This window comes from Manihot esculenta, chromosome 1, assembly GCF_001659605.2.
Source record: "Manihot esculenta cultivar AM560-2 chromosome 1, M.esculenta_v8, whole genome shotgun sequence".
NCBI classification, from domain to species: Eukaryota; Viridiplantae; Streptophyta; class Magnoliopsida; order Malpighiales; family Euphorbiaceae; genus Manihot; species Manihot esculenta.
Window position 1 is genome coordinate 4,335,792 of NC_035161.2, and position 25,015 is coordinate 4,360,806.

At 31.4% G+C, this 25,015-nt stretch overlaps 3 protein-coding genes across 4 annotated transcripts; 1 reads left to right on the plus strand and 2 right to left on the minus strand.

Moving 5' to 3' along the window:
- Positions 1 to 980: 980 nt before the first annotated feature.
- On the plus strand, positions 981 to 3,434 carry LOC110630233 (mogroside IE synthase). The gene is made up of 2 exons (XM_021777626.2): positions 981 to 2,055; positions 2,703 to 3,434. The coding sequence occupies exons 1-2, from the start codon at positions 1,414 to 1,416 to the stop codon at positions 3,432 to 3,434; spliced, it is 1,374 nt and encodes a 457-aa protein (XP_021633318.1). The 5' UTR covers positions 981 to 1,413.
- Positions 3,435 to 3,710: 276 nt separating this feature from the next.
- LOC110624659 (mitochondrial proton/calcium exchanger protein) lies at positions 3,711 to 13,738 on the minus strand. Its single transcript, XM_021769883.2, has 15 exons — positions 13,617 to 13,738; positions 11,879 to 12,530; positions 11,458 to 11,770; positions 10,740 to 10,886; positions 10,554 to 10,642; positions 10,357 to 10,449; positions 9,767 to 9,893; positions 9,291 to 9,355; positions 8,978 to 9,152; positions 8,437 to 8,631; positions 7,764 to 7,811; positions 7,437 to 7,583; positions 7,251 to 7,333; positions 4,692 to 4,807; positions 3,711 to 4,183 (listed from the first exon to the last, which is right to left on the minus strand). Exons 2-15 carry the CDS (start codon positions 12,463 to 12,465, stop codon positions 4,113 to 4,115), a joined length of 2,256 nt encoding a protein of 751 aa, XP_021625575.1. The 5' UTR covers positions 12,466 to 12,530; positions 13,617 to 13,738; the 3' UTR covers positions 3,711 to 4,112.
- A 4,064-nt stretch (positions 13,739 to 17,802) lies between these two features.
- LOC110623502 (integrin-linked protein kinase 1) lies at positions 17,803 to 24,596 on the minus strand. Of its 2 annotated transcripts, XM_021768481.2 has the most exons (12): positions 23,842 to 24,596; positions 23,575 to 23,649; positions 23,368 to 23,472; positions 22,616 to 22,701; positions 21,765 to 21,885; positions 20,944 to 21,023; positions 20,720 to 20,782; positions 20,495 to 20,613; positions 20,263 to 20,348; positions 19,935 to 20,059; positions 19,122 to 19,253; positions 17,803 to 18,188 (listed from the first exon to the last, which is right to left on the minus strand). In XM_021768481.2, the coding sequence occupies exons 1-12, from the start codon at positions 24,262 to 24,264 to the stop codon at positions 18,182 to 18,184; spliced, it is 1,422 nt and encodes a 473-aa protein (XP_021624173.1). In that variant the 5' UTR covers positions 24,265 to 24,596; the 3' UTR covers positions 17,803 to 18,181. The 2 variants fall into 2 exon arrangements, 1 of the variants encoding a protein (XP_021624173.1); XR_006350454.1 differs by lacking the exon at positions 17,803 to 18,188 and having other exon boundaries at positions 19,231 to 19,253; positions 20,280 to 20,348.
- Between the last annotated feature and the right edge of the window lie 419 nt (positions 24,597 to 25,015).

Here is a 25,015-nt window from a genome sequence, read left to right on the forward strand (position 1 = left end):
ACACAAAAAAGGATTCATTTCTTAATTATGAATTATGTCGCGGCCACTGTCTATTCTACCCTAAAAGACGCCTACCAATGACTAAAAACGGGTTGAGTCGATATACTCAAAACTCATTCACAATTATTAAAATGGATTCTTAATTGTATACCCAATAGCTCTGATACCAACAAATAACAAGGACCTTTTGGCAAATACAGACATTCAGAGAATTAATATATATATATTTTAAAATTATATAAATTATATTTATAATTAAAAATTAATATAATATTTTAATATTATAAAAGTTAAATCATAACCTTTTTAGTCAATAAATTTTGAAAATCCTTTTTGGTAATTAAGTAATCTGAAGTTCCCTTGCTCAAAAGCTTGAATTTTTTAATCGGTTAGGTATGAATTAATTTATATCTTTGTATAATGCAAATATTTTCATTTAAAAAGAGTTAAAATATACATTTAACCATTAAAATTAATTTTTAAAAGCTAAATAATAATTTATTAAAAATAAATTCATATTCAATTTATTTTCTCTTAAAATTTAAATCTAATTCAAGAAACCACCTCTAGCATTCCATCCTTTATAAAGAAAAAATTATTATTTAGTTTTAGTATAAATAAATTTATTAGTAAATTTTTAAATTTTAAAAAATATATTAAAATATTATTTACATTTTAAAAAGTTTATAATTAATCTTTTTATTAATTTTATCACAATTTTACTATTTAATTTTTATGATTTTAATAAATTGCTTAATTACTCTCTCATTCTTAAAAGACTTCGTATTAAGAATATTTTAAATTTTTTTTATAATACTTAATAATTAAAATTAATGAAAAATTAATTAATAAATTTTTTAAAATATCAATAATATATTAATATATTTTTTAAAATCGAACAAAATAATTCGTGAATAGATAAAATCAATACGTAGTTAATTTGAATATTCCAAACCAAATCTGAAAGAAGATATTTAGAATATATAGCTGAGTACAGAGTCGAGTTTGAAGGGCTATATATTTATATATGCAATTTAAAAAATAACAATAATAATAATAAAATAGCCAAGTTGGTTAAAAATATCTATAGATTGATGGCAATTAGCCTTCCCGTGATATACTGTCCTCTGTAGATTGATGGCTTTCCATCTTTCGCCAAAAAGAAAAAAAGGATTGAATTAGGTCAATGGACAACCGCCATCAAGCCTGATTAAGCCAAATTTTGTTGGATGGTAAATATACATCTCAACATAAGGAGACCAACAATGGATGGATACAAGAAGCTTGCTAAGGAGACCATCCACTTCTTATGCGTCCATCCATTGCATGCATATATATACATACATACATACATACTGGATACATACATATAACTAAGCCTATCAGGAGCTGGGTTCATTTTGCTTTGAAGAAATGGCCGATAATCAAGAAATCGTCAGCAAGACTCACGTATTAGTTGTTTCATTCCCAGCTCAAGGTCACATAAACCCATTGATCCAATTCGCCAAGCGACTAGCCTTCAAAGGACTCAAAGTAACACTACTCGTCTTCATAACCAACGAGCTTCACCAGATCCCATCTTCCTCTATCAGAGTAGAGACCATTTCCTTTACTCCTCAAACCGATAATTCAAACTGCATACATGGCTCATTCTTCAAAAACTTGCAAGATTCTGTTTCTGCAAATTTGCCAGAATTCATTGCCAAACAAACAAAAGATGGGTCCCCAGTAAGTTGCATTGTGTATGATTCAGCCATGTCTTGGGTTCTAGACATAGCCAGAGAGCTTGGGGTCGCCGGAGCTTCATTTTTTACGCAGTCAATTGCCGTTTGCGCCATCTACTATCATCTTAATGAAGGAAAGCTCAAGATTCCCGTTGAGCAGCCGTCCGTGTCCCTGCCTGGGTTGCCGGAATTAGATACTTATGAACTACCTTCATTTGTTTACAACACCAAGGATTATCCACAGGTGTTAAGCGTATTATACAGTCAGTTTTCTAATTTCAGAGAAGTTGATTGGATCTTCTTCAACACTTTCAACATCCTGGAAGAAGAGGTACAAACGTACAACTCAAAAATAATATCATATAATTTGGTTTGATAGAATTTTCGTTTCGGTTTGAAACTGAACCGACTTGTTACATACCCTACAAATAATATCATATAATTTTTTTTTACCATTGATTTTGATTGGGTCGAACACGCTACTTTTTAACCCTCAAGATAATCCAATACCAATGAATTAAAACAGTGTAGAAATTTTTTAGATAGATCCAGTCTATTATAAACTCAAAATACATGAATGTAGGTTTCATTTGAATTTTTCACGGAGAAATTCACATTCATCTATATAGATCGAATTCAGGTAAGTTTGTAAGTTTTTTTTTTAAAATAACGTGTGAAATTAGATAAAATATAAAATATTGACCAATTCAGTTCACTATTGAATTGAACCAATTAAAACTGAAATAACCGAATTCTTTATATTTGAAAGGGATCGAACCGAAATATTGCTAATCCCTAACACTATCTAATGTTTTCAGTCACCCACATTTGTTTTCATAATTTAAGAAATCACACATTTATATGAGCGTAAAGATGTACTAAAATTTCAGGTGCACCCGATAATTCTGTGAGATTTCAATAGGTGAATTTAAATCACTTCTTCTGTGGCACTGAAAATTTTTTGCTGATTTCTGTCAGGCAATGAATTGGATGAGAAGCCTAAGGGAGATCAAGGCAATAGGGCCAACAATTCCATCAGTTTACATCGGAAAACAGCTAGAAGATGATAAAGATTATGGCTGCAACCTTCTGAAATCCAATAACGATTGCATTGGGTGGCTAAACTCCAAGGAAACTGGCTCAGTTGTTTTTGTGTCATTTGGAAGCGCAGCTGCGCTGGGAGAAGAGCAAATGACAGAACTTGCTTGGGGCTTAAAGAGAAGCAACACATACTTCTTGTGGGTAGTCAGAGAAACAGAGGAAAAAAAGCTTCCAAGTAACTTTGTAGAGGAGACATCAGAGAAGGGATTGGTTGTTCAATGGTGCCTTCAGTTGGAGGTTCTGGCACACAAGGCTGTGGGGTGCTTTATTACACACTGCGGCTGGAACTCGACGCTTGAAGGATTAAGCTTGGGAGTTCCAATGATTGCTATGCCACAATGGACAGATCAATCAACCAATGCAAAGTTCATTGCCGATGTTTGGAAGGTGGGGGTTAGAGCAAAGGTTGATGAGAAAGGATTGGTTTCAAAAGAAGAGGTAGAGCTTTGTATTAAGGAAATTATTGTTGGAGAGAAAGGAAATGAGATTAGAAAAAATTCAGACAAATGGAAGAAATTGGCTGAGGAAGCGGTAGATACAGGTGGTAGCTCCGACAAGAGCATAGATGAATTTGTTAAAGAACTAGTAAACAAGTCCAGTCAATCATAATTTGTACTTAGATATCTAAAAATAAAAATTGTCATGGAAATGCTATGTAAATAATAAGAATAATAAATATTTAAATTGAAATTATTTGCACACTTCTTGTATCTTAACTAAAATTTAGAATAATCTTTCATATAAAAAAATATCAAAATTAATATTTTATTGATAAATGATTAGAGAAATTATTATTTTATTATTTTTAACCAAAAATTGAGTGAACCTTAAATCAAAAGGTTTGATTAATTTGATCAAAAACTTAATTTTGGACTTCTTTAGACATCAGGGGCAAAAATGATCTTTCAATAGAAATTAATTTCCAATAATTACATATTACACAACAGAATATATGGCCAATATCAAGGCTTCAATTTCTTTTCTGTATACGTATATATTATTTATCACCATTAATTTTTACAACACTAGTAAAAATATGCAATGTGAAATCTCATCAGAATGGTAGGAGTATCTAAAGCTGTGTGTATATGAGTACGAGTCCCAAGGAGTACCTAAGTATAGAAACCAAGGTAGAGAAATTGACAGCAGGAACATGAAGCATTCAAAGAATGTTTGTCAGATCTAGCAGCATGCTCTTGATCAGGCAACTAAAGCCCCGATTAGGTACCAAGTACTACTATCAGGACAATTCCATAATGAAAAATCATATCAAATATCCAGTTTCAGCTATTCCGCAGTGTTGCCATCTTCCGTCCGACTGCCCAATTTGACAATGTCTTCAACAAGAATCTTCCCATCTGTTCAATGAATTTAATGGAAGTAGATGTCACATTGGGTAAACAAATATAATGCTCGATTGGACAAAATCTTCATATTAGAACAACAAAAATTATGACAAGGGAGAAAAAAAAATGCAGTGCCAGATTTTCCAAGCCCTCGTGCTCCCTTTCCAACTTTACATATTAAATAAGTTTTTTCACAATTTGACAAGCAACTTGTTAAGCCACCGAGTCAAAAACATCCGTTGTTAGATCTCAAATTCTCCTAGTCAAGGGAGCTATTCACTTGTCAACTTATCTGTGCTAAAAGGGATTTGTTTTGTAAATCTGAGTATCAACTACAGATACACTTATCATTTTAAACAACAATCAAAATCTTTCTAAATAGAAAAAAAGAATCATGTTTTTGGAGTACGGCTTATCATTCTGAGAACGAAAAATAAATGTTGAAGCATGCACAAACTCATGCAGACGTATGAACATTAACAACAGATTGAGAAAGAAGGAGTGGGAATGATCGGCTGACCTCCATCTTTAGAAAGATTGCTGATGAGTTCTTGAACACCTTCCTTGCCTAATGTATCCTTCAAATACATAGCAGCAGCTGCTACCTCTTCAGGTGTAACTTTGCCATCATAATCCCTGCATAAAAAACAATATAACAATATGAACCATACATTTAAATTTGAAGTAGCAGTTGTAGCCACAAGTAGAGTTGGTATAGCATGTAATAGAACTGCAAGCCACAAACAACAATATAATGTTATTGTCACCACAGCAGCTATTTATAAAGGCCAAATATATAATTTAACCTGTAACTTTTACAGAAAAACTCAGTTGGCACCTTGAACATTTTGTTATTAACTTTTGACACTTGAAATTTATAAAAGTGCAATTATTTAACCCGTGTGCACAAACATTAGTTACATGCACTCAGAATTTTCAGTAGTTAAATAGTTACACTTTATAAATTTCAAGGGTTTCATAGTAATGTATTATAAAGTTCATGGATTAAAAAGTTATAACAGTTATATATTATTATAAGGTTGATGAATGAAATAGCTGCACTTTGATAAAAACTGGGTGTCAACAGTTAACAACAAAAAAGTCAAGATGCGGACTGACTTTTTTGTATAAAAATAAGAGGCTAAATTATGTATTTGGCCATTTATAAATAAATGAATAGATGTGCAAGATTTTGTGAAAACCTGAATGAATCCAATGGAATATGATCATAACATGCAAAAAAAAATAACTGAGTCATAATATATATTTTTGAATTATCAGTCTAGGTCAAAAAAAATAACAGAGCTTCGAAGTTTCACCTTCATGTCACTACCAAAAGGAATGCCATGGATCCAAAAGAATTTGTAAAAATAAATAAATAGAATAGAATATACAATAAAATGAGAACCTAAACTAGTATTTTTAACTTGTATTTTTAATTTGCATTCTGCGAAAAATAAAGAAACCTAAGAAAGCCCAAATTTTATCTTGTAAAGAATTGAGCATTAGACAATAGAAATAAGTCGGTTTAAGTACTTATAAGAGATTTAACTACAGTTTATTGTATAATATGGTACCAAACAGACAAAGAATAACAGATGTTACCTACACCTTTATTATATGTCCATTAAGTAACGGCAGTATGAATCATGGACCCACGAAATATTTACATGATGCTGGTCATAAAATGCAATGACCATTATTTTAAGCATGATATGACTATAATTATAGATTGAAGTGCATGTCAAATAATCCACAAATATATAGGATAGTAATTTTAATAAAGAAAATGAAGAAGTAAAAAAAAGAGAGAAAAAATTACTACTTAATTCTTATGGTACAGAAAAACTCACTAATTAATCTTTCAATTTTAGAAAATGCACTAAAAAATTCCCTAAAAACATTCCTAATATTTTGAAAAGTCTACTACTTAGTCTCTCCATTAATTTTGCCGCTAAGTATTCTACTACTTAGTCCCTATGATTTTGAAAAACTTATTAGTTGGTCCTCTAAATTTTAAAAAATTTACTAATTAGTCCCTCCGTATCAGAGGCATTTCAAACTTTTTTGCAATATTTAACAACTAAAACTAACGAAGGGACTAATTAGTAGAATTTTTAAAACATTAGGAACGTTTTAATGCATTTTTCAAAACCAATAGACCAAGCAGTGAATTTCTCCATACCATAGAGACTAAGTAGTAATTTTTCTAAAAAGAGAAATAAAACACACAGCTAAACAGGAAATTGATTCCTCCAAATTAATGCCTGAAAGATAACCAAAGAAACTGGCTTTTGAATATTCTAATCAGCTTGACTTGCAATATCAACTTTAAATAGAAGATCTTGACGTTACACTTTTCATTCCATTCCATTGGTGTCCTCAAGCATGGGAAGTTCAGCAACACCAAGTATGAAGAATTTCAATTATTATATCATTTTCTTTTTCAAATATATCGAAGTAGGATAGGCTTTTTTTTTTCAACATGCAGTGCAAAAATATGGCATTTCAAAAAGAAATTTGTTCAACAATGATAAAATCCACTAACTTCTAACATCTTTAAGGATCCATAGAGCAAACCTGGAATGAAATATTGATCCTTGTTATTGGAATCCTAAAATCACTTTGTGAAATAGAAATTAAAGCGCTACTTTGTTAAATGCTACTAATCAAAGAGACCTGGATTAAATGACTTGTTTTCCTATTCCAATTCCATTTCTTGGTAAGCCAAATAGGACCAAACTTGAGCCAATGAATTTCCCACTCCAATATATGCTTCAGAGACCATTCCTACGTTAAAAAAATTTCATGCCAATCCAAGGCATTCCTCATTTTGGTTCCTTGTAATTTCTTTGCTTCCTTGTGCATAACAGTCATCAACAGCCAAATCTCCTAATGGCCAGCACACTTACTTTCATGCTACAAAGAAGCACACTGTGTTCTATAACATTATGCAGTACCCCTTGCAAGAGAGGGCTAACTACAATTTGTGGCATTCACTTTAGAGTTCTATAGATCTTTGGAGTTCTAGTGAGTAGAGAACAACCAAAAAGATGAAAGAAAATAAAATATGATGCACCTGTCTAGTAGTCGCAAATGGTTACCAATTTTGGCATCTACATCATCAATTTCCTTCTCAAGATTTTGCAGCATGGAATCAACCTGGAGTTTGATTAATGACCAAAACAATTAAAAACAGCTAAGAACAAAAACTTGCTAACAGATGATGAAATGGTAAATTGGCAATGGAATCCATAAGTCTTACCTTTTCTATTAGTGCTGAAGAAACATTGTCACGCTCATTCACTTCAGAAGCATGATCATTTTCCTCTCGGGCAGCTCTATAGGCCCTAATGGCCTCTTTTTCCCCATCGGTACCCTCCTTCTCTACCATGCTGTTGTAAAGCTCTATCTGAACACATACTCTCTATTAGAAAACTAAGAAGTTTGCCAAGCCTAAAAGTAAGCCTAGTACCTAGAGAGCATGCCAGTTGACTTCCCAAACAGATAAACAAAATCAAATATTAAGCATAGAAGGAAAAAAAATCAAGAATAAAAGCTGCAGAATGTAGATATTCAATGTTCAAAATACCTCCTTGTTAACTAGGCTTAAGAACTCTTCACGTTCTCTGCTCACTGACTGCAAGATTAGAACAAAATAGAAATTGAAAAACAGAGAAGATTAAACGACTAATTATGAAGAGTTAAAGACAATTAAAATTCCTCTTTTAGATCTCTTAAAAAAATGGAAACGTCATCCAAAACGCTTGGGCTTGTATACAGGTTAACCGTATAAAACTTAATTGATCCAGCCTTAAGTCCCAGTTAATTAGCATGGATTCAAGGCCTAGACCAACAACTTTCTAGGACCCAATTCCAGTTTATAAAAGGAAGTACAAGTTAGCAAGGATGACCAACAAGAATCTAGGACCCAATTCCAGTTTACAAATGGAAGTAAAAATTAGCAAGGATGACCAACAACTTTCTAGGACCCAATCCTCCAATACTTGAGAGTAGATCAGACCATGGTCCAGTTTAAAAAGGAACTGAAACTAACCAAACCCATATTGACCAAACTGGCCTTGAATAGGAACTGATTGGTCCAACTCAGGCCAAAACTGATTTTCATTTTAAAATATTTCAACAGTTGACTTTGATGAAAACCAAATGGATCAAACGAGAACTGGGACCTATGCCACCTAAGAGGACTTGCAAATGTCTAAAAACCTTCATCAACAAAAATTTCTAAACTCCCCAGTTCTTACAGATGCTGAAGCTAAAACTGCAAGTGCACGGCTAAGTTCACAGAGCTGCTCTTGTTTCTCCAATGTTCTTGCTCTAGCTTGTTCTTGTGCTTCAAGTGCTGTTGGTGTAATCATCTCTTTCAGTGCCACATCCTCTTCGTTAACTTTAGATTCTATTATCCTGGAAAGCTCCTCTTCCTCTTTTTCTTCCTCCTCCTGTGAATTATCAATACAACACCAACTTAAGTAACTGAAAAGATGAACCCAATTGTCAAAAATGCTTTGAGACTCCTTTTTGAAAAAGTGAAGCACAAAGATCATACCTGAACCCAAGGTTAAGACTTATCAAGTTATCATATGACCATATTAAGATTTTATGACCAGTATTCAAATTATCCTGTTTTCCACACAGTGTCAACCAAAATACATACTAAAATATCCAACTATAAAACAGTCCTGATAGAACACCACAAAGTATTCTCTTGATTTTCAAATGCAATTAAGAAGTCTACTATGTTGCTAAGAACATCAATCTAAAGTTCTAAACACAACCAAATTCAACCTTGATAAGTTCTTCCTGCATCTCAAGATACTCCAGCTTTCTCCTCCTCTCTGAAACAGAATCCTCTGATGGCAATGCTGTAACACCAACAGTATCGACAACCTCATCAGGCAGAGAAGACAAAGTTGCTTGAACAGCTTCCTCCGGTTTCATTTTTCCAGAGACAGTAAAGGCCCTGCATATGATTCAAACCAGAAAACTTAGAAATTGAAAATTAAGTATACAGACGGGGATGAAATTTTAAATGATAACAAAAAAATTAAAACTAAAAAAAGGTGGCACAAAAACAAGATAATAGAGAACTTCAGGCTACCTTGAAAGGATCATAAGGGAAGATGGAACAGAGTGATTGAGAGACAGATCCAACCAATCACGAAGCTGTATATAAAAAGTCAAGAAGTTGACAGAATAATGCATAGGGCGTCAGCTTCAAACCTTAACCAATTTGAAATTATGTAACAAGACAAGAAAATTTATGTACTATTTTTAGTAATTGATAACGTTTCATGATCTTGCATATTTGCATCATGCCAATTGAAATCCTTTTGTAAAAAGATTTTTACCATATTGACAGCATAAGATGCTTGAAGTAAGGAATTATGAAGGAGGGAATGGACGTTCACAATTCAACACAAGTATACACCAATGTAATATTTACCACTGCAACATGAAGCATGCAACAAGCTACACTTATGCTAATCAGTACAAGCAAATATCATATTAAACCTAGTGGCATTAGATCCAAGACAATCAATCTGGAAACAAACAAGCAAAAAGGCCAAACCCAACCTGTTGCCGCATTTCTTCAACCGATAACAACCCAAGCATGCCTCGCTCTCTACATTCTTCACGAAGTTCGGCCTCTGAAAGAGACTCCACGCCCTCTGCTTGGATCAACTTATCATCATTCTTGATCCTATAAGAAACATAGGATGATCAATATTCAAATACAACAACAGAATTTTGTTCCTATAAATTAGCCAACGGAAAGGAACTTAGGTAAAGCAAACCACATTCATCAATTTGTGGTAAAACACAATCACAAAAGAAAAAGGAACATAGAGATTAAGGTAGCTCGCGCACGCACGCACACAAAAAAAAAAAAGGAGGCTTAGGAAAGAAGAAGGCAGAGGATGCCTTCTTTCAATCAGTCATATACTTTGGAGTCCATGCCAATTAAGTATAAAGAATAAATATCACTTCCCCTGAAGGTGGTACAATGTAAAACAACCAAACATTTCTCTTTGAGCCAATTCAAAATTGACAAAGCAGCCTACACAAGCTATCAAATTGAGCACAAGTGCCTTAGATTAGGCACAATTTCAACATAAGCCATGCACAAACAAAACTGCAACCCAAATTGAATAACCCTCTCTCACCTTTGGAGTCTTTTACGAAGCATGTAACGCAAGTATGCATCTGTTCCAAAAGGGCTGATTCCCATGTACTTGCACATACTGACCAAGCGAGGCCTAAAAAAAGCAAAAACCAAACATGTAACTTGACAAAGCACATATTATTACCAAGAAAAAATAGAAAGGTGCCTTAAGTAAACAAGCAATCACAAGCAACCAACCGGCTAATATTATCCAAAGTTAGCTCATCATTGAAAAGCTTAGCAAAGCCCAAAATCTCCTCATTAGAAACACCTGCACCCCTTCTAACCTGCATCATTATACAATCTTGTGTTGGTTAAATCAAACATCAAAAGTTGGAAAAGATAGCTAAAATACACACATAGGATATTGTTGCTGATTCTTACCCTGTTCAGAAACTCATCAAGATCCTCAGCAGTTTTCTTGATTTCTCCACTTCGTGTGTTTTGGACTTCCTTTGCCATTTCTTTGACAGTATCCTGAAGAAACTTAGCATATTCTATTCTTGCATTTAGCCTCCTTTTCAGTGCTTCCTACATTTCGTACAATTGATAAGAAAAAAACAACCTGTTTAGACAAGACAAATAAAGAACAAGTGCAGATATACAGAGTCCTCATGCATATTGAGTACGGCAGCAAACAATCACAATAAAGCCAAGCTGAGCAAGCATCAGCATTTTTCAGCTTTTCTACGTCAAGCTTCCCAAATGAACCAGAACTTGACCAGGCATAACCATGAGCTGACAAGCCAAACTTGGACTTGTTAGTTAACATAGTTGTGTGAAAAAACTATCCAAGCACAAAATTTTAAATATTATGTTCAAACACAACTAAAGCATAGCAGCAACTACATAATTATATGAGCACAGGTTATAACATTGCAGAATGAGAATCGTGACCACACATAGAGGTTCCATGCACAAGCTTTTTTTACGATTTGATTTTTGTGATGCCAAATCTACTATATAGACTTAATTTCCCCTCATTATCAATACTAAGTAAGATTCCATACTTGAACCTCTGCAATAGAAGAAGAGAACAAAGACACTAACAACATCACATCAGTTAATTATAATGCAAAGACAACAACCATCAAACCTGTACCTGCTCTTTCATCTTATCTTGAAAGGTTGATGGCAACATGTTGGGGAACAATTTTAAGAATACTGGTAGCAGAAATTCCATGAATGGAACAATGATAAAGACTGCAAAGGGCACTAGTCTAAAAATGTCAGCAGTGGTACGGGTAAGCTGTTGCCTCTCCCTTCTGGATAAACTCCTCCCACCAGCAAGTTTTAATAGCAATCTTGAACTGATCCTCACATCAGCCCATAGAAGCTTGCAACCTAACCAGTAATGTTTCAATGTTGAGACAAATTCATGTTTCCAGTGAGAAAGTTTCTTGGCCCAGTCCTCCCTGGAGAAAAAATAGCAAACAATCCATAAAATCGCACACTGATTGCAGCCAATTATTAATTTAAAAAAAAATAAAGAAAAAGAACAAAATTGATGCAAAGGCTTTAACCTGCTCATAGAAGCGACCATCCTGAAAGCAGGACCAATCCCCAGAAGCATAGCCCACGTTCTTTGTAAAATGGATTTAGCAACCTTTTGAGATTCATGCAAGCGTTTTGCTTTCACTTTGGCTTTTGCAGTGCTCAAACCTTCAACAGCTTGATCACATTCTTCAGGAGATGCTACCTTTCTCCTTCTAGCAACTATTTCTTCATTGTTCTCATCATCACTGCCCAAGTCTGGTTGCTTTGCTGTAACAGTTGATGCATCACGAACAGAAAGTAACATCAATCTTCTTGGATAAACCAACTCTGTTTGCACACGTCCATGACCCAAAATTGTGGTATTGTAAAATCCATGCCTAAACTGCCCTGCTCTGGAAAAGCCAAATAATCCTGCTCTTGCCGCTAAATTTCTTTCCGATTCTTTTGCATAATTAACATCTGAAGACGACTGGCTCGTAGTACCATTATATATGTGTGTATCCAATTTCGGAGCTGCATGACCAAGACATTGGAAACTCTGAATTGTGCGAGTTGAGGCATTCAAGTAATCAGAAATCACTCTCTTCCGTCTTAAAATTGCCCTAGAAGCCATTTTGCAGATACTTCCCTTCTCACAGAGAAATATATTCACTTTTCATAGCCAACCACTTACTTGTTCTGGCAAATAAAAGATTCACAAAAGATATTATCAAGAACTACAAAATAATATATACCAAAAAGAAACAAACTGCAAACTTCATAAAGAATACTATTTTTGTACTTTTGTTCACATCACTTCATATTGCAAAGCAAAAAACTTATTGCTACTTAGTAAGGCACAATGTACTGTAATGATGAAATGAATGATACAAAGTAAATGTCTACCATTCTCATGTTTGGTTAGAACACACAAAATAAAATGAAAAATATACAACATGTGATGTAATGATAATTTTATTTTGATAGTTGGTTTACTTGTGAAGGGATAACCAGGAAGAGAAAATGGCTGCAGTGAGTAGCGACCAGGTGATGGCTAGGTGGGTGGTACCTAGGCTAGGTGGTGATGACGGATGGTGGTTGGTGGGGAAATAACCAGTGGTGGTGGTCGTCATCATCGTTGGCTGTTAGCAGTTTTTTGCACATAATGGTCATTACAAAAGTTATATGAGCTAATTATCATTTATGTCAAAATTTTTGCATATAAACCAAACCATAATAAAACAAACAATATAATCATGATTTCTTTTCCACATTTGTGCCATCATATCATTACCCTTATTATTCCGTGACCATTATAATCATCAGAAACACTTTTTATCAATTAAACAACATGCCACGTTACTTCATCAAATCAAACACAAAAAAAGGTCAACTTAAATTTAGAAGACTATAAAAAATAAAGGGCTCTTTCCAAAAAAGACAAAACAAAAATCTGTATGCTACGTTACAGATTACAGCTTCAACAAAGACTGGCTGGTGGATTACTGGGGAAGGGGCAAGGCAAGCAATTGAATATAAACGACAAACGCAAAAAGAGACAGAAAGAGATCTAACAAAAATATATATCAAAATAAAAGGACACAACAGCAATATCCATACAAGCAGTAATTTTCAGAAATGAATAGCGAACGAGAGAATCATACTAACAGAAAACATTCCCAGGAACCAAACAGAAATGTGCAGAACCGCAAAAAATTCACTATAATTTTCAGTTTCAACATAAACCGCAAACAGAGGAGACCGAAAGCAGCACAACATACTTACAATTCTTAAATAAGAAACTCAGTGCCTGTGATCGGGAGATGAATCAATCAGAGGAAGTTGGTAAAATAGAAAGACTTGAGAGAAAAGAAATTACAAAGAACAAGATGGCTGCTCTTTATATTAAGGAGAAGGGGTTTTAGAAGGGGAGGGGGAAAGGGGATCCTCTGTGTCGCAGGTGCACGACTGTAACTTAATATGAACCGTCTGATTAGCTTAATTGTATGTTAGATATATCTAGGTCAAGAAATAGATTAGTTCTCTCTCACTTTCATAAAAATTAATTTATTTTCTAATTTTTATACATCTTATTATTTCCGTACTTTTTCCGTTACATAATTTTTATCCATCAACATTTTTTAATTCTTAAAATTATTTATTTTTAAATTAATATATTAAAAAAATATTTAAATATTTATTACTTTTCATATCTATATCATAATCTTAAAATCATAAATAATAAAGTTAATTTTTTTATATTTATTTTGATTTTAATTATTTATTTTAATTAATTTTAACTAAATAAAATTATTCTTTAAAAGATTTATTAAATCAAAAAATGAAAAAGTTTATATTAATTCATATTTATATTTAAAAGTTTAAATTTCAGATAATAAAATTATAAAATTTTCATTTTATTTCAATTATAACCAAAAAATAAAATTAATTTAAGAAATTATAAAAAAAAATTATAATATAGTCTCTAAAATTTTATTTCACTAATAAAATAGCCCTTAAAATATATATATATATAACAATAACTTTTTTATTAATTCTATTATTTACTTTTTATTCTATTTTATACAAATATTATAGTTTAATAAAAATTTAAAATATAAAAAATTATAATATAAAATATATAATATTTTATTTTATTTAATATTATTAATATAAAATATAATTTTTTATCAAATCTGACAATAAATTAATATATATTATAAATTTATTTATGTGAATAAAATAAAAATATTGAATATATAGAATAATTTATAAATGACGTTGTTAATATATTTAAAATTTTATAAAAATTATAAATGGATGATTTTATATGCTAAAACATATAATATTTTAGCTTTCTATAGTAGTATTATTAAGTCATTGTAGTTTTTTTAAAATTAATTTAAAAATTTTCAGTTGAAACGATCGTTTTTTTGAATTAAACTCTAATTTTTATATAAAATTCTATTAAGAGAAACGTTAGTCAAGTTTTTCCTATAATGATTAAATATTATGAATGATTGAAATTATAAAAATAAAATAAATTAACTAACACTTTTTTATAATATTAAAATGTAATTTTAGAAAATTTAAGAAATATTTTAGTTAGATTTTAGAAAAGATAAGGAAAATTCATATTTATGGGAATTTAATAATAATTTTACTCCATTTTATATCTGTAATTATATATTTCAACGATGACAACTGAATTTAAAAAAAAAATTAGAAATATATTTTTCAAGAAAAATTTATTATTTAATATTTATAATATAAAAAAAACACATTGATTAGTTATTCAATTTTAAAACATATATTAAAAAGTTTTTCATATCTAAAAAGTCTAATAATAAATGCAGTTAAGAATATTTTACTTTTTTTTTTAATACTTACAAATAAAATTAACGAAAAAGGCTTTAATGATCTAGATAAACCTTTGCCTAGCTAATTTCTATTTGATAGTCTTAATGAAATTTGCATGGATTAACAGTTTATGCATTCTAATTTTCTCATCTTAGGTTTTAGATTCTGATTATTTTTGTCATTTACGCTCCGCTTCACCGAAAATATTTATTAAAAAAATATTTATCATATTTTCTGTTTTTTATATTTAAAATTTTAGTTAAAAAAATTTTTTTTAATTAAATAAAAAAATAAATCATTCTAAGAAACCAAACTAAAGCCGAAAAACAGAGGCTAAAAACTTTTTCTCCCGGAATAACAATTGGATCGATTTAATTTAAAATTAAATTAAATTAATTAAATTTAAAATTTAAAATTTAAGTATTTTATGAAAATTGAATTGATCAAGAGAGAAATCAATTTGAATAAAATCAATTGAATAATTTGATTCGTTTTAGTTTGATCTATCTTTCTAATGATTTTTTTTAAATATCTCATATTTAGTGTCCTACAATTCAATAGAAATATTTTAAGTTTGATTAGAATTAAATCTCCTTATATTATTAAAACTACATAATAAAGAGACATTTGCACTCATATAGATTTAGTCTGATAGTAAGTGTATTTAAATAAATATGAGAATTCTCAATTTCTACTCTTTCAATCACATTTTTTTATAAAAAAAAACCTTTCGAAACGGTTCAGAAATTGAAAAAAAACTCCAAAAAAAAATGAGAACAAAACCCTAAGAAAAACCAGACCTCTCTCCAAATAGTGAGGTTTTTATAGTGGCATGCTTTTAAATTTTAAATAATCTTTTGATTTGTCATAATTATATCTAAAAATATTAAATTAAATTTATATAAATTAACGATAAATTATAATACAGTTTTTAGAGTTCTATTTGATAATAAAATAATCCTTAAATACATATTTTTTATTACAATAACATTATTTTTTATTAATCACATTATTCAGGAGATTTATAAAACATTATCAAGTTGGAGTTCATTATTTTTTTCTTTTTTATTTTATATTTGTTGTAGTAGACTAAACCAAAATGATGGATAAAAAAATCAATAACTAGAATTAATGTTTGACAAAGAAAAGACTAGAAGTAATGTGGGAAATAAATAATATAAGGTGTACTAGAATAATATTAAATAATTTAAATTAATTATTTTGGATAAATTAAAAGATGGATTGAAAAATTATTTAGATTAGTTTTTATTATTGCAAAACTAGTGGACCAGCAATGAAAAACTGTCTATGGGACGAGATGCAGGGCTGAGCAGTATTCGGTTTAAATCGAATAAACTGATCGAATTGAATTAATTTTAAAATTTGGTTTAATTTTTTATTCAATTCAATTTGGTTCGATTTTTAATTTCAGAAATTTTGGTTATTTTGATTCGGTTCGGTTTTGATCAGAAAAAAGTTGAAAAAATCGAATTGAACCGATTAATGATAATAATATATTATTTTTAATAATATAAAGAAATTAAATCATATTAAAATTAAAATATTTTAATTAAATTTTAAAATATTAAAAATAAAGTGTAAAAAATAAAAAATAAAAAATTTATTAAAAATCAAAATCGACCAAATTGAACTGAATCAAACTGAATCAGATCGGTTCTGCTTGCAAGTGGACCATTTACAAGTGAACCGTTTGCAAAATCGATCAAATTGAACTGAATCAAACCCAGTTCAGAAGTATGGATTGTTTGCAAGAGATTAGATATTTCTGAACTGAATTTGTGTTAGAGTCTAAAATTGATATTTCTGTTAAATGGGTTCGTCGCCACTCTAGCAACTCATACTTTGTGTTCGTCTCTCTGATTGAGATGATATCTCTCTTCGATTTGATGGATTTTTATTAATATAATAAATAATTTTGTTTTTTTAAAAAAAAAATTTAAACATTATTTAGATTAATTTTTATTAATTTATTATTATTATTATAATAGTCACGCTGAATTAAAAAATTATACGAAATTAGTAAATTTATGAGTAAATATTTATATATAGATTGAGATAATATATGGAATAAGTAAATCAAAGTACTTAAAAGGTCCAATATACTTAAAGGTTCGATATATTTTAGTAATTATATTTAATTTAGCACCGTAAAAATAACACCAATAGCATCCCGTCTCCCGTTGATTGAGAAAAGAAATATTGCAAAATTTATATATAACTGGCTTAAAACGAATAATATTTTTATTTAAGTGAAAAAATAAATAAAAATTTATTTAAATCAATTTGAGTCAGATCGTTAGCATTAAAATATAGAAACTATAGAAACTGAATCACATTATATAGAAAGTTTAATTTGTTTCAAGAACCCTAAACTGCACACCCTTTTCCAATTTGAACAAAAAGGGAAATCTCAATTTTCTGTCTTAAGGCAATGGACACCCACCAGTTCTTGCCTATTATTGAACTCATAGGGACAATAAGAGAATGCTCAGCTCATTCACTGATTGGAGTAAAAAAATGCAAATTTCTCAATTAAACTAATAATTCCCATTCTCTACTCTATTTAAGCCAATCAGTAGCACTGCATTATATTTGAACAAACTTATTTTTACTCATCATAAACAGTATATCATTTTCATTCACTGTTACCAATAGCACCCAAATGCATTACAACAAAGGACCCTTTTGCCTTCCATTTTCAAAAAATAATTTTTAAAATGTATGTGTGAACATAAACAACCAAAAAAACAAGCATTTGCACATATTATACACACAAAGGAACTGTTGCAGCTCCTTAAGAGAACAGAAAACAAGGGATAAAGCTCATTTTGATTTTCAATCCAATTAATGCCCAGGATCCATTTGATTTATAATTAGGATAGTGTACATGAAGCTCCAAAACTGTTAAGGCTATGGAAATTTCTCAACTTTATCTTGTTGCACTTCTTTGACTGGAACTGATTTGCCTCTTACTTCCTGCATATCATCCCATCAATAGTGAATTAGAACACAGAAAAGCACAGTTGTCACTCATCGCCTCTGTGGTTGCAGTATCTATGATTTATCATTACAAGATCATTGCCAAAACTTATTTAAACATAAATTTAACAAGGCATGCCAAAGTTTGAATGACAAGACGACTCAATAGGTCAGTTAGCATCAATCTCTTGCACAGAGTTTCTGAGAGGTGGTTTGGAGATGTTGCGAAGCTTGTATTTTGATTAGATTTTAATTTTTAAGACAAAGGAGTCTCAACTTTCAATTCAGTTTACCATTTTCTCTCCTTTTCTTTAGCAGAAATGGATTTAGGCTGTTGCCAATTCTAGCTATGGAGTCATTTTTTCCCCTTATCCTCCAATCTCTATGTAATTGCGTACTACATTTTTTGAAAATCAAAGCTGCGAAATTTCAATTATCAAACATAAAAATTTTGGTGGTTTGGCTACACATACTACTACATAGAACTCATTGCTCTTCTCAGTACACATTAACAAACTCTGACCATCAAGAGTGCTCTCTAGCTCTCAAACCATATGTATTTATATGAGAGCACGAGACACTCACAATAATCTTCAGTGCTTTCAAGTTCTCCAAGCCATCAACACCAATAACCAACAAACTAAGTCATTTCACAGTTTCTCTGCTTCCCCTAAGGCCGGGGGCTTCACTCGCATTAAAACAAGTAGACGCTCCATCCAATAGATTATTAATACAAATTTAGTAGAAAAAATTTTAATAGTCTATAGGGGAGGTACAGAAGAGCTATGGACATGGAATTTTGTTTAACAAACCCTCCAGAAGTGTTTGACTAGGATATGTAGAAGATCCAAGTCAAGAACCTTGGCCATGGCTTCTTTTGTTAATAACAGATGGAACAAAATATAAAAGTGATTTGGTAATGAAACATACCAAGGAAGCTTAAAAGTGTCTTTCCACCATCCTTGTTTTGAACACTGGGCAACTATTTTATTCAACCGTACAATGATATCAGAAAAGGTTGGCCTAGCAACAGGCTCCGGATGCCAACATTCAACAATCAACCTGCATGTAGATCAAGATTGCTTCTAAAACCATTAGACTCCTTCTTCAGTACAAAGCTTTACATACAAAGTAATCAAATATTTAGTCATTTTGTTGTAGCATGCATGCTCACAAACATATGCAAATTAAAATTCCTCAATAACTAAATTATAAGAATTCTCAAAAAAAAAAAAAACACTAAATTATAAGAAAAAGAAAAAACTCAAAGTATAACCTTCTTTGAAGCTCTAAAGCCCTCATATTCTAGAGAACATAGAGGACCAAAAATATTAGAATATTACAGAACCGCAGTCCCTCTAATGGGGAGAAATGATAAAGATCATTATTAACTCACCTAAATTTCAGCACTTATCCTATTAACTGGCTTAAGGCAATAATCCCTACCTGCTCAGCATTAATTTGACAGGCATTCTTGTGGTTAAGAATCCATGAGGTAATGACATGGTTGTGGAACAGGTTACTACTAGAACAAAATATAATTCAAAACAGAAATTCAAAAAACTAAAAATTTAAGAAATGTTTCAAATTTAGAATTCAAAGAATAATCAGAAGAATAAGTAGCCTTCCAGCTAAACATTCTTATCACAGTTTTATGGTGACCTTATTTTATTAACTTCTATCCAACTTGCAAAAGAATAACACCCAGAGTGAATGTGCTTTTTTACTGAAAGTTAAACTTACTGTTTTAGATCTGGAGGATAACTTCTTGATTTTGTCTTGAGTGGTGGTCTCTGTTTCTCCAAACACATCAATTTTACAGCCTCTTCCGGAGATTTGGAATGGTAAGGCAGCACTCCCTCAATCATCTAAGCCCAAAAGAAATACAAGAAAAGGGAAAAAGAGAGTTTAGCTTTTACTTCCTACTTCCTACTATTAAACAACCTGCTAATATAATAAGCCTGCATGACATATCAGTACGGGATGTAATAAGCTAATTCAAGTTGATGAATCTTAATCATGCTACTAAGCATGCCAATACTTAAGAAATATATAAAAAAAAGAAATGCACCTCGTACAAAATTATACCAAAAGAGTATGCATCCACAGTTCTATCAAATATTTCATCTTTGTAAATCTCAGGTGCGCCATAAATATCTACAAACCAACAAAGCAACACCATTACTTGAATTCCAGTCCAGAATATCTGTTGTTTTTAGTTTTTCACCAATAGTATGAACTTTGGTGAGAGTAGTTATAATTCAGAGTGCTTTAACTTCAGTTCATATAATGTAAGAACTTACTTGAAGGTTCAATGGGAGTCCCCGGTGCTACTTTAGCTTTGTCAGTTGAAATCTTTGACAACTTTATCAAACCAAACCCAGATACCTTCAACAGACCACCACTATCCAGCAAAATATTTCTGGCACCTTACCAAAATTTGAAATATTAAAGAAATGTACATCCAAATGTGTAAAATTAAAATTCACTTTACAAGTAGATTAACTTTTTGCATTTGCTTATCTTACTTTGGCTTTAAATCACAATGGATGATGGGATCCGGCTTGCATTCATGAAGACAGTTCATTCCCCTGTACAGCAAATCAAGACATCATAAAAACCAAGCATCTGGAGATCATTGACAGTGTAAAATAGAACAAGCATTTCAAGGCTTTAATAGTTGTTCTGTTGTAGTGATTATTCTAACTTCATTAATCCAGAAAGCTCCATTTTAATTCTAAAGTGCACTTGCCTAGCAATATCAAGAGAAAATCTCAAAGCTTTGGATGGAGAAAGACGCCCTTTCTTGTGAAGATAACTTGCCAAATCACCCTGAGATGCAGAAAATTTACCGTTAAATTAATCTTTAAACCATTCGATCAAGGTATTGCACCTCCTGAAGCTTTTCGCTTTCCATAACTGGACCAAGAAAGAAACTATTCTAAAAGACACCTACTATGGACCTAAGTCAATCAAATGAATCCAAAATATGATTTTTATAAGGAAATCTACAACACAAAGAAGATATATTTTAAAAGCATTTGAGAGTGAAAGCAAAGTTTTAATTTATCCAATCATATTCAGGATATTTTGCTCCAATGCACTCACAATTCAACTAAATAACATTGTAACACCAGAATACTTAATTTTCTGAGCAAATAATAAAGTAGAATTTTTTTTTCAGATGAATAATAAAAACCTATCATGAAATCAAACAATCTTTTTAAAGCAGTTTTATGCAATAAGGTTATATCTATTAGGGTCAATAAAAATAATTTGTTACAAATTTACCAAAAAAATAATTGGCAATAAGGCCCACGTAAACATTTTAAGGGTTATAAGTTCCATCAAGGTTAGGAACTAATCAACTAATAGCTTCCATCAAATGTTAATAACTAATAGCAAATCAAAGTCAGAAAATAGTCACACTAGATTTAGTATGGAATTTTTTCATTTCCTATATTTAATATCAAGTCCCTGCTTTTAAATTGTCTTAGAAATTAGAATATGCAGTATCCATATTTTTCCATGGTTTCAAACTAGGAAACATCCACATTAGAGAGAGGGGCTTACTTTAGGAAGATACTCCGAGACAATCATCATGGGTATATTTTGGGTAACAGCTCCAACAAACTGAACCACATTAGGATGCCTGACCTTCTCTAATAAGGTTAACTCATGTTTGAAAGCATTTCTGTTGCACAAACAAAGAAGAGGAAGAAGAAGAAAATGGAGAGGAGAAGAGAGAAAGAGGAAGAGAAGGATGAAATTAGAAGCAATTTTAAAGCCATGAATAGTAAATTCCAGAATTCCTTGGAAGAGAAAAATCCAAGTAAGCGCATACAAACACTAGCAACAAAAGTTCCAAAATATAAAAATTATTACAAAATAAATTTATTATTTTTTCAAATTTTACTCAAACAAAATAAATTGGACATAGAAAACCAAAAAATCAAATTGGTCATAACTACGGTCATGTCATATATGTTGTACAGTAGTGAGTATTGGACATCTAAGATAAGATGAATACATAAGATGTGTTTGTAGAAAATGTGAATGTTAAGATAGATGCTGGTACTACTGTAATGAACAAAATTAGGAATGATAAGGAAAGTGGTGTCCTAAAAGAACACGGAGAGAAGTAATAACAACAAATTTACAATGTTTAGATATGAATGGTGAAACAAGATTCATATAGCCGGTCCCAATTAGTCTGGAGTTCAGATTTATTGTTGTTTTTGTAGTCAAATGACCTTGGATAGATAATTTTCCTTGCTGCAAAGGAATAATATGTGTACTGAAATCTAAATAGGACATTAATAAACCAATATCTTTAATTCTAACATCAGAAACGAGAGAATACTTGCATGATTCTTTAAAACAAATAAAAAAGGAAAGGAAAGGAAAGGAATGTGAGCACATACATGCTCTCAGGGTCTGAATAGGTATCCTTGTGTAGTATCTTTACGCTAACCTTGGTGCCATTCCATTTGGCCACTTGATGTGATCCCTGCTATAGAAAATATCTATTAATAATGCAGATAAGACATCAGATGAAGCATAACAAAATCAGTTCCCTGCTGCATAAAATATCCACAAAGAATATCAAAGTTAAGTACTTAAGCTATAATTATCCAGAAGGACAGAGACAATGGGATATTAATTAGCATTCCCATTTGCTACACTAAAAAACCCATCATTTTAAAGAAAACTTAAAGCCCAGTCCTTTTAAGAAACAACTAAATCCCTTTCAACATGAAAAATATCCTACAAGAAATAACATTGTCAAACGCCTAAGAAAAGGAGAGAAAATAATAGGTGATTTGGAAAAGGCGAGTGGCATAACAATGAGTTCATTGTAAATAGCTTAATCCCTGAAGTCCATGAATCGTGTCAGTGGGATCGAGGAAAGACGACCCTTATCTGTCACTATATGTGCTGAAGACAATAATGCATACCCACTTAAATGGCCAGGTAAAGCATCTTGCCTCCTGGAACTTCTTGCCAAGTACCAACAAAACCAGTTCCAAAATAACGAAGGATGAATAATTAAAATTATCGTGAACAACAGGGACAGGAATGCATTAGAAACCAGCAAATCATAGTTAAGATTTAAACTTGCTCTCAAAACTTCCCCCAAACACGCATAGTTTACATAAAGGGAATAGAACCATACTTTTGAGATCCCGTCACACTTTCGAACCTGCAGCTCTGATGGATTAAGCTCATACTCTGGGACTTCTCGAGGATTCGCAACAGTCATTGGGGTCTTCCTGGTTTTCTAAAATAATAACAGAAACATAAACAAAAATTGTCGTACCTTCAATATAATAATAGCAAGCTCAAGAACGGAAATGGAAAAAAAAAAAAGAAGATATTCTACCGGCGCTTTGGCTCCTCGAGCCTTCAAAAAATTGTACACTTCTACATTTCCGTAATATTTAGCATCAGCACATGCCTGTCCAAACGAAGATCATTTCAATGGAATCATATATCAAGATATTCTCCAATGTCTCCAATTACCCGACATTCAATTCCAATAATTAATAACCAAAATTAGATTCTCGTTGCAATCCAAACGAGAAATGGAATCATATTGTTCAGGGTTTTTCATTTCCTTATTTCATGAAAAAAAAATGTAGAACATTACCGTACTCCCCCAGCGATCACGAGCATCAATATTAGCCCTCTTACTCAACAAAAGCTTGACAACCTCCAAGTGTCCCTCACAAGCAGCAATATGCAACGCAGTCCTCCCATCCAAATCAATGCTATTAACATCAATTCCTTCATTCAACAAATCCTCAACGCCATGCACATCTCCTCTGCACGCCAGAAACAGCAGTTGCATTGTAGTGTCGAGATTCTCCGGAACCGCAAACTGCTCATCATCAATAGGACTCCTCCGAATAGGATCCAGCGAAGACTGCCTCCCAAAGCTAAATCTCAAATTTCTCTTCCTGGGATCGAGAGAAGTTTGCCTAGAAAGCTGCCTACTTAAGGTCCTCCGAAATGACCCCGTCGACAACTGGCGGGAGATTCCTCTCCTCAACTGCGTTGTTATTCCTTCCATTAATTTGAATTTTCCTCCGGAATTTGGTTATTCTTATAATATTCCTCGATCTTTCGATTCAAGAAAAAGAAAAACAAACAGGAAATTTATTTATCTTTGTTGTTATTATTAATTATCGGAGAAATCTTGTTAAGTACATAGCAGAAGAACGTCTCCTTCCTAAGGTGATTGTTTGCTCGATGGATCGAGAGCGTCTCTGGAGGAGAAATGAGCTCTCGATGCGAGCGATGGAAGGAGAGAGAGTGAGAAAGAGGAAGGAAAGGAAAGGAAAGGAAAAGAAAGGAAAGTTTTGTCTGGGGTCTAAGAATCGATGAATGGAATGGGTTCTGAGATCCGAGCGAGGCGCAAGGGAAGGAGAAGAGGGAGAGCCGTTAAATTTTTAAATTAAAATTACTATTTAATTTCAATGAAAAAATTCACAAGTTATTTTGATTTTAAAAAATATATTAAAATTTTATAAAATTTATTAATTTTAGTAGTTAAATATTAAAAAAATTAAAAATAATATTAAAAAAATTAAATGATAGATTTTTATAAAATTAATAAATTAATTAGTAGATTTTTTAAAAATTAAAAATTATTATTAATTTTTTTAAAATTATAAAAATTAAATAATAAAATACTTAACATTAAAATTAAAATAAATTAATTAATAAATTTTAAAAATGTTAAAAAGATTTTTAATATACTTTTTAAAAAATTTATAGATTAATTAATTAATTTTTTATAAAATAAAAATTAAATAATAAAT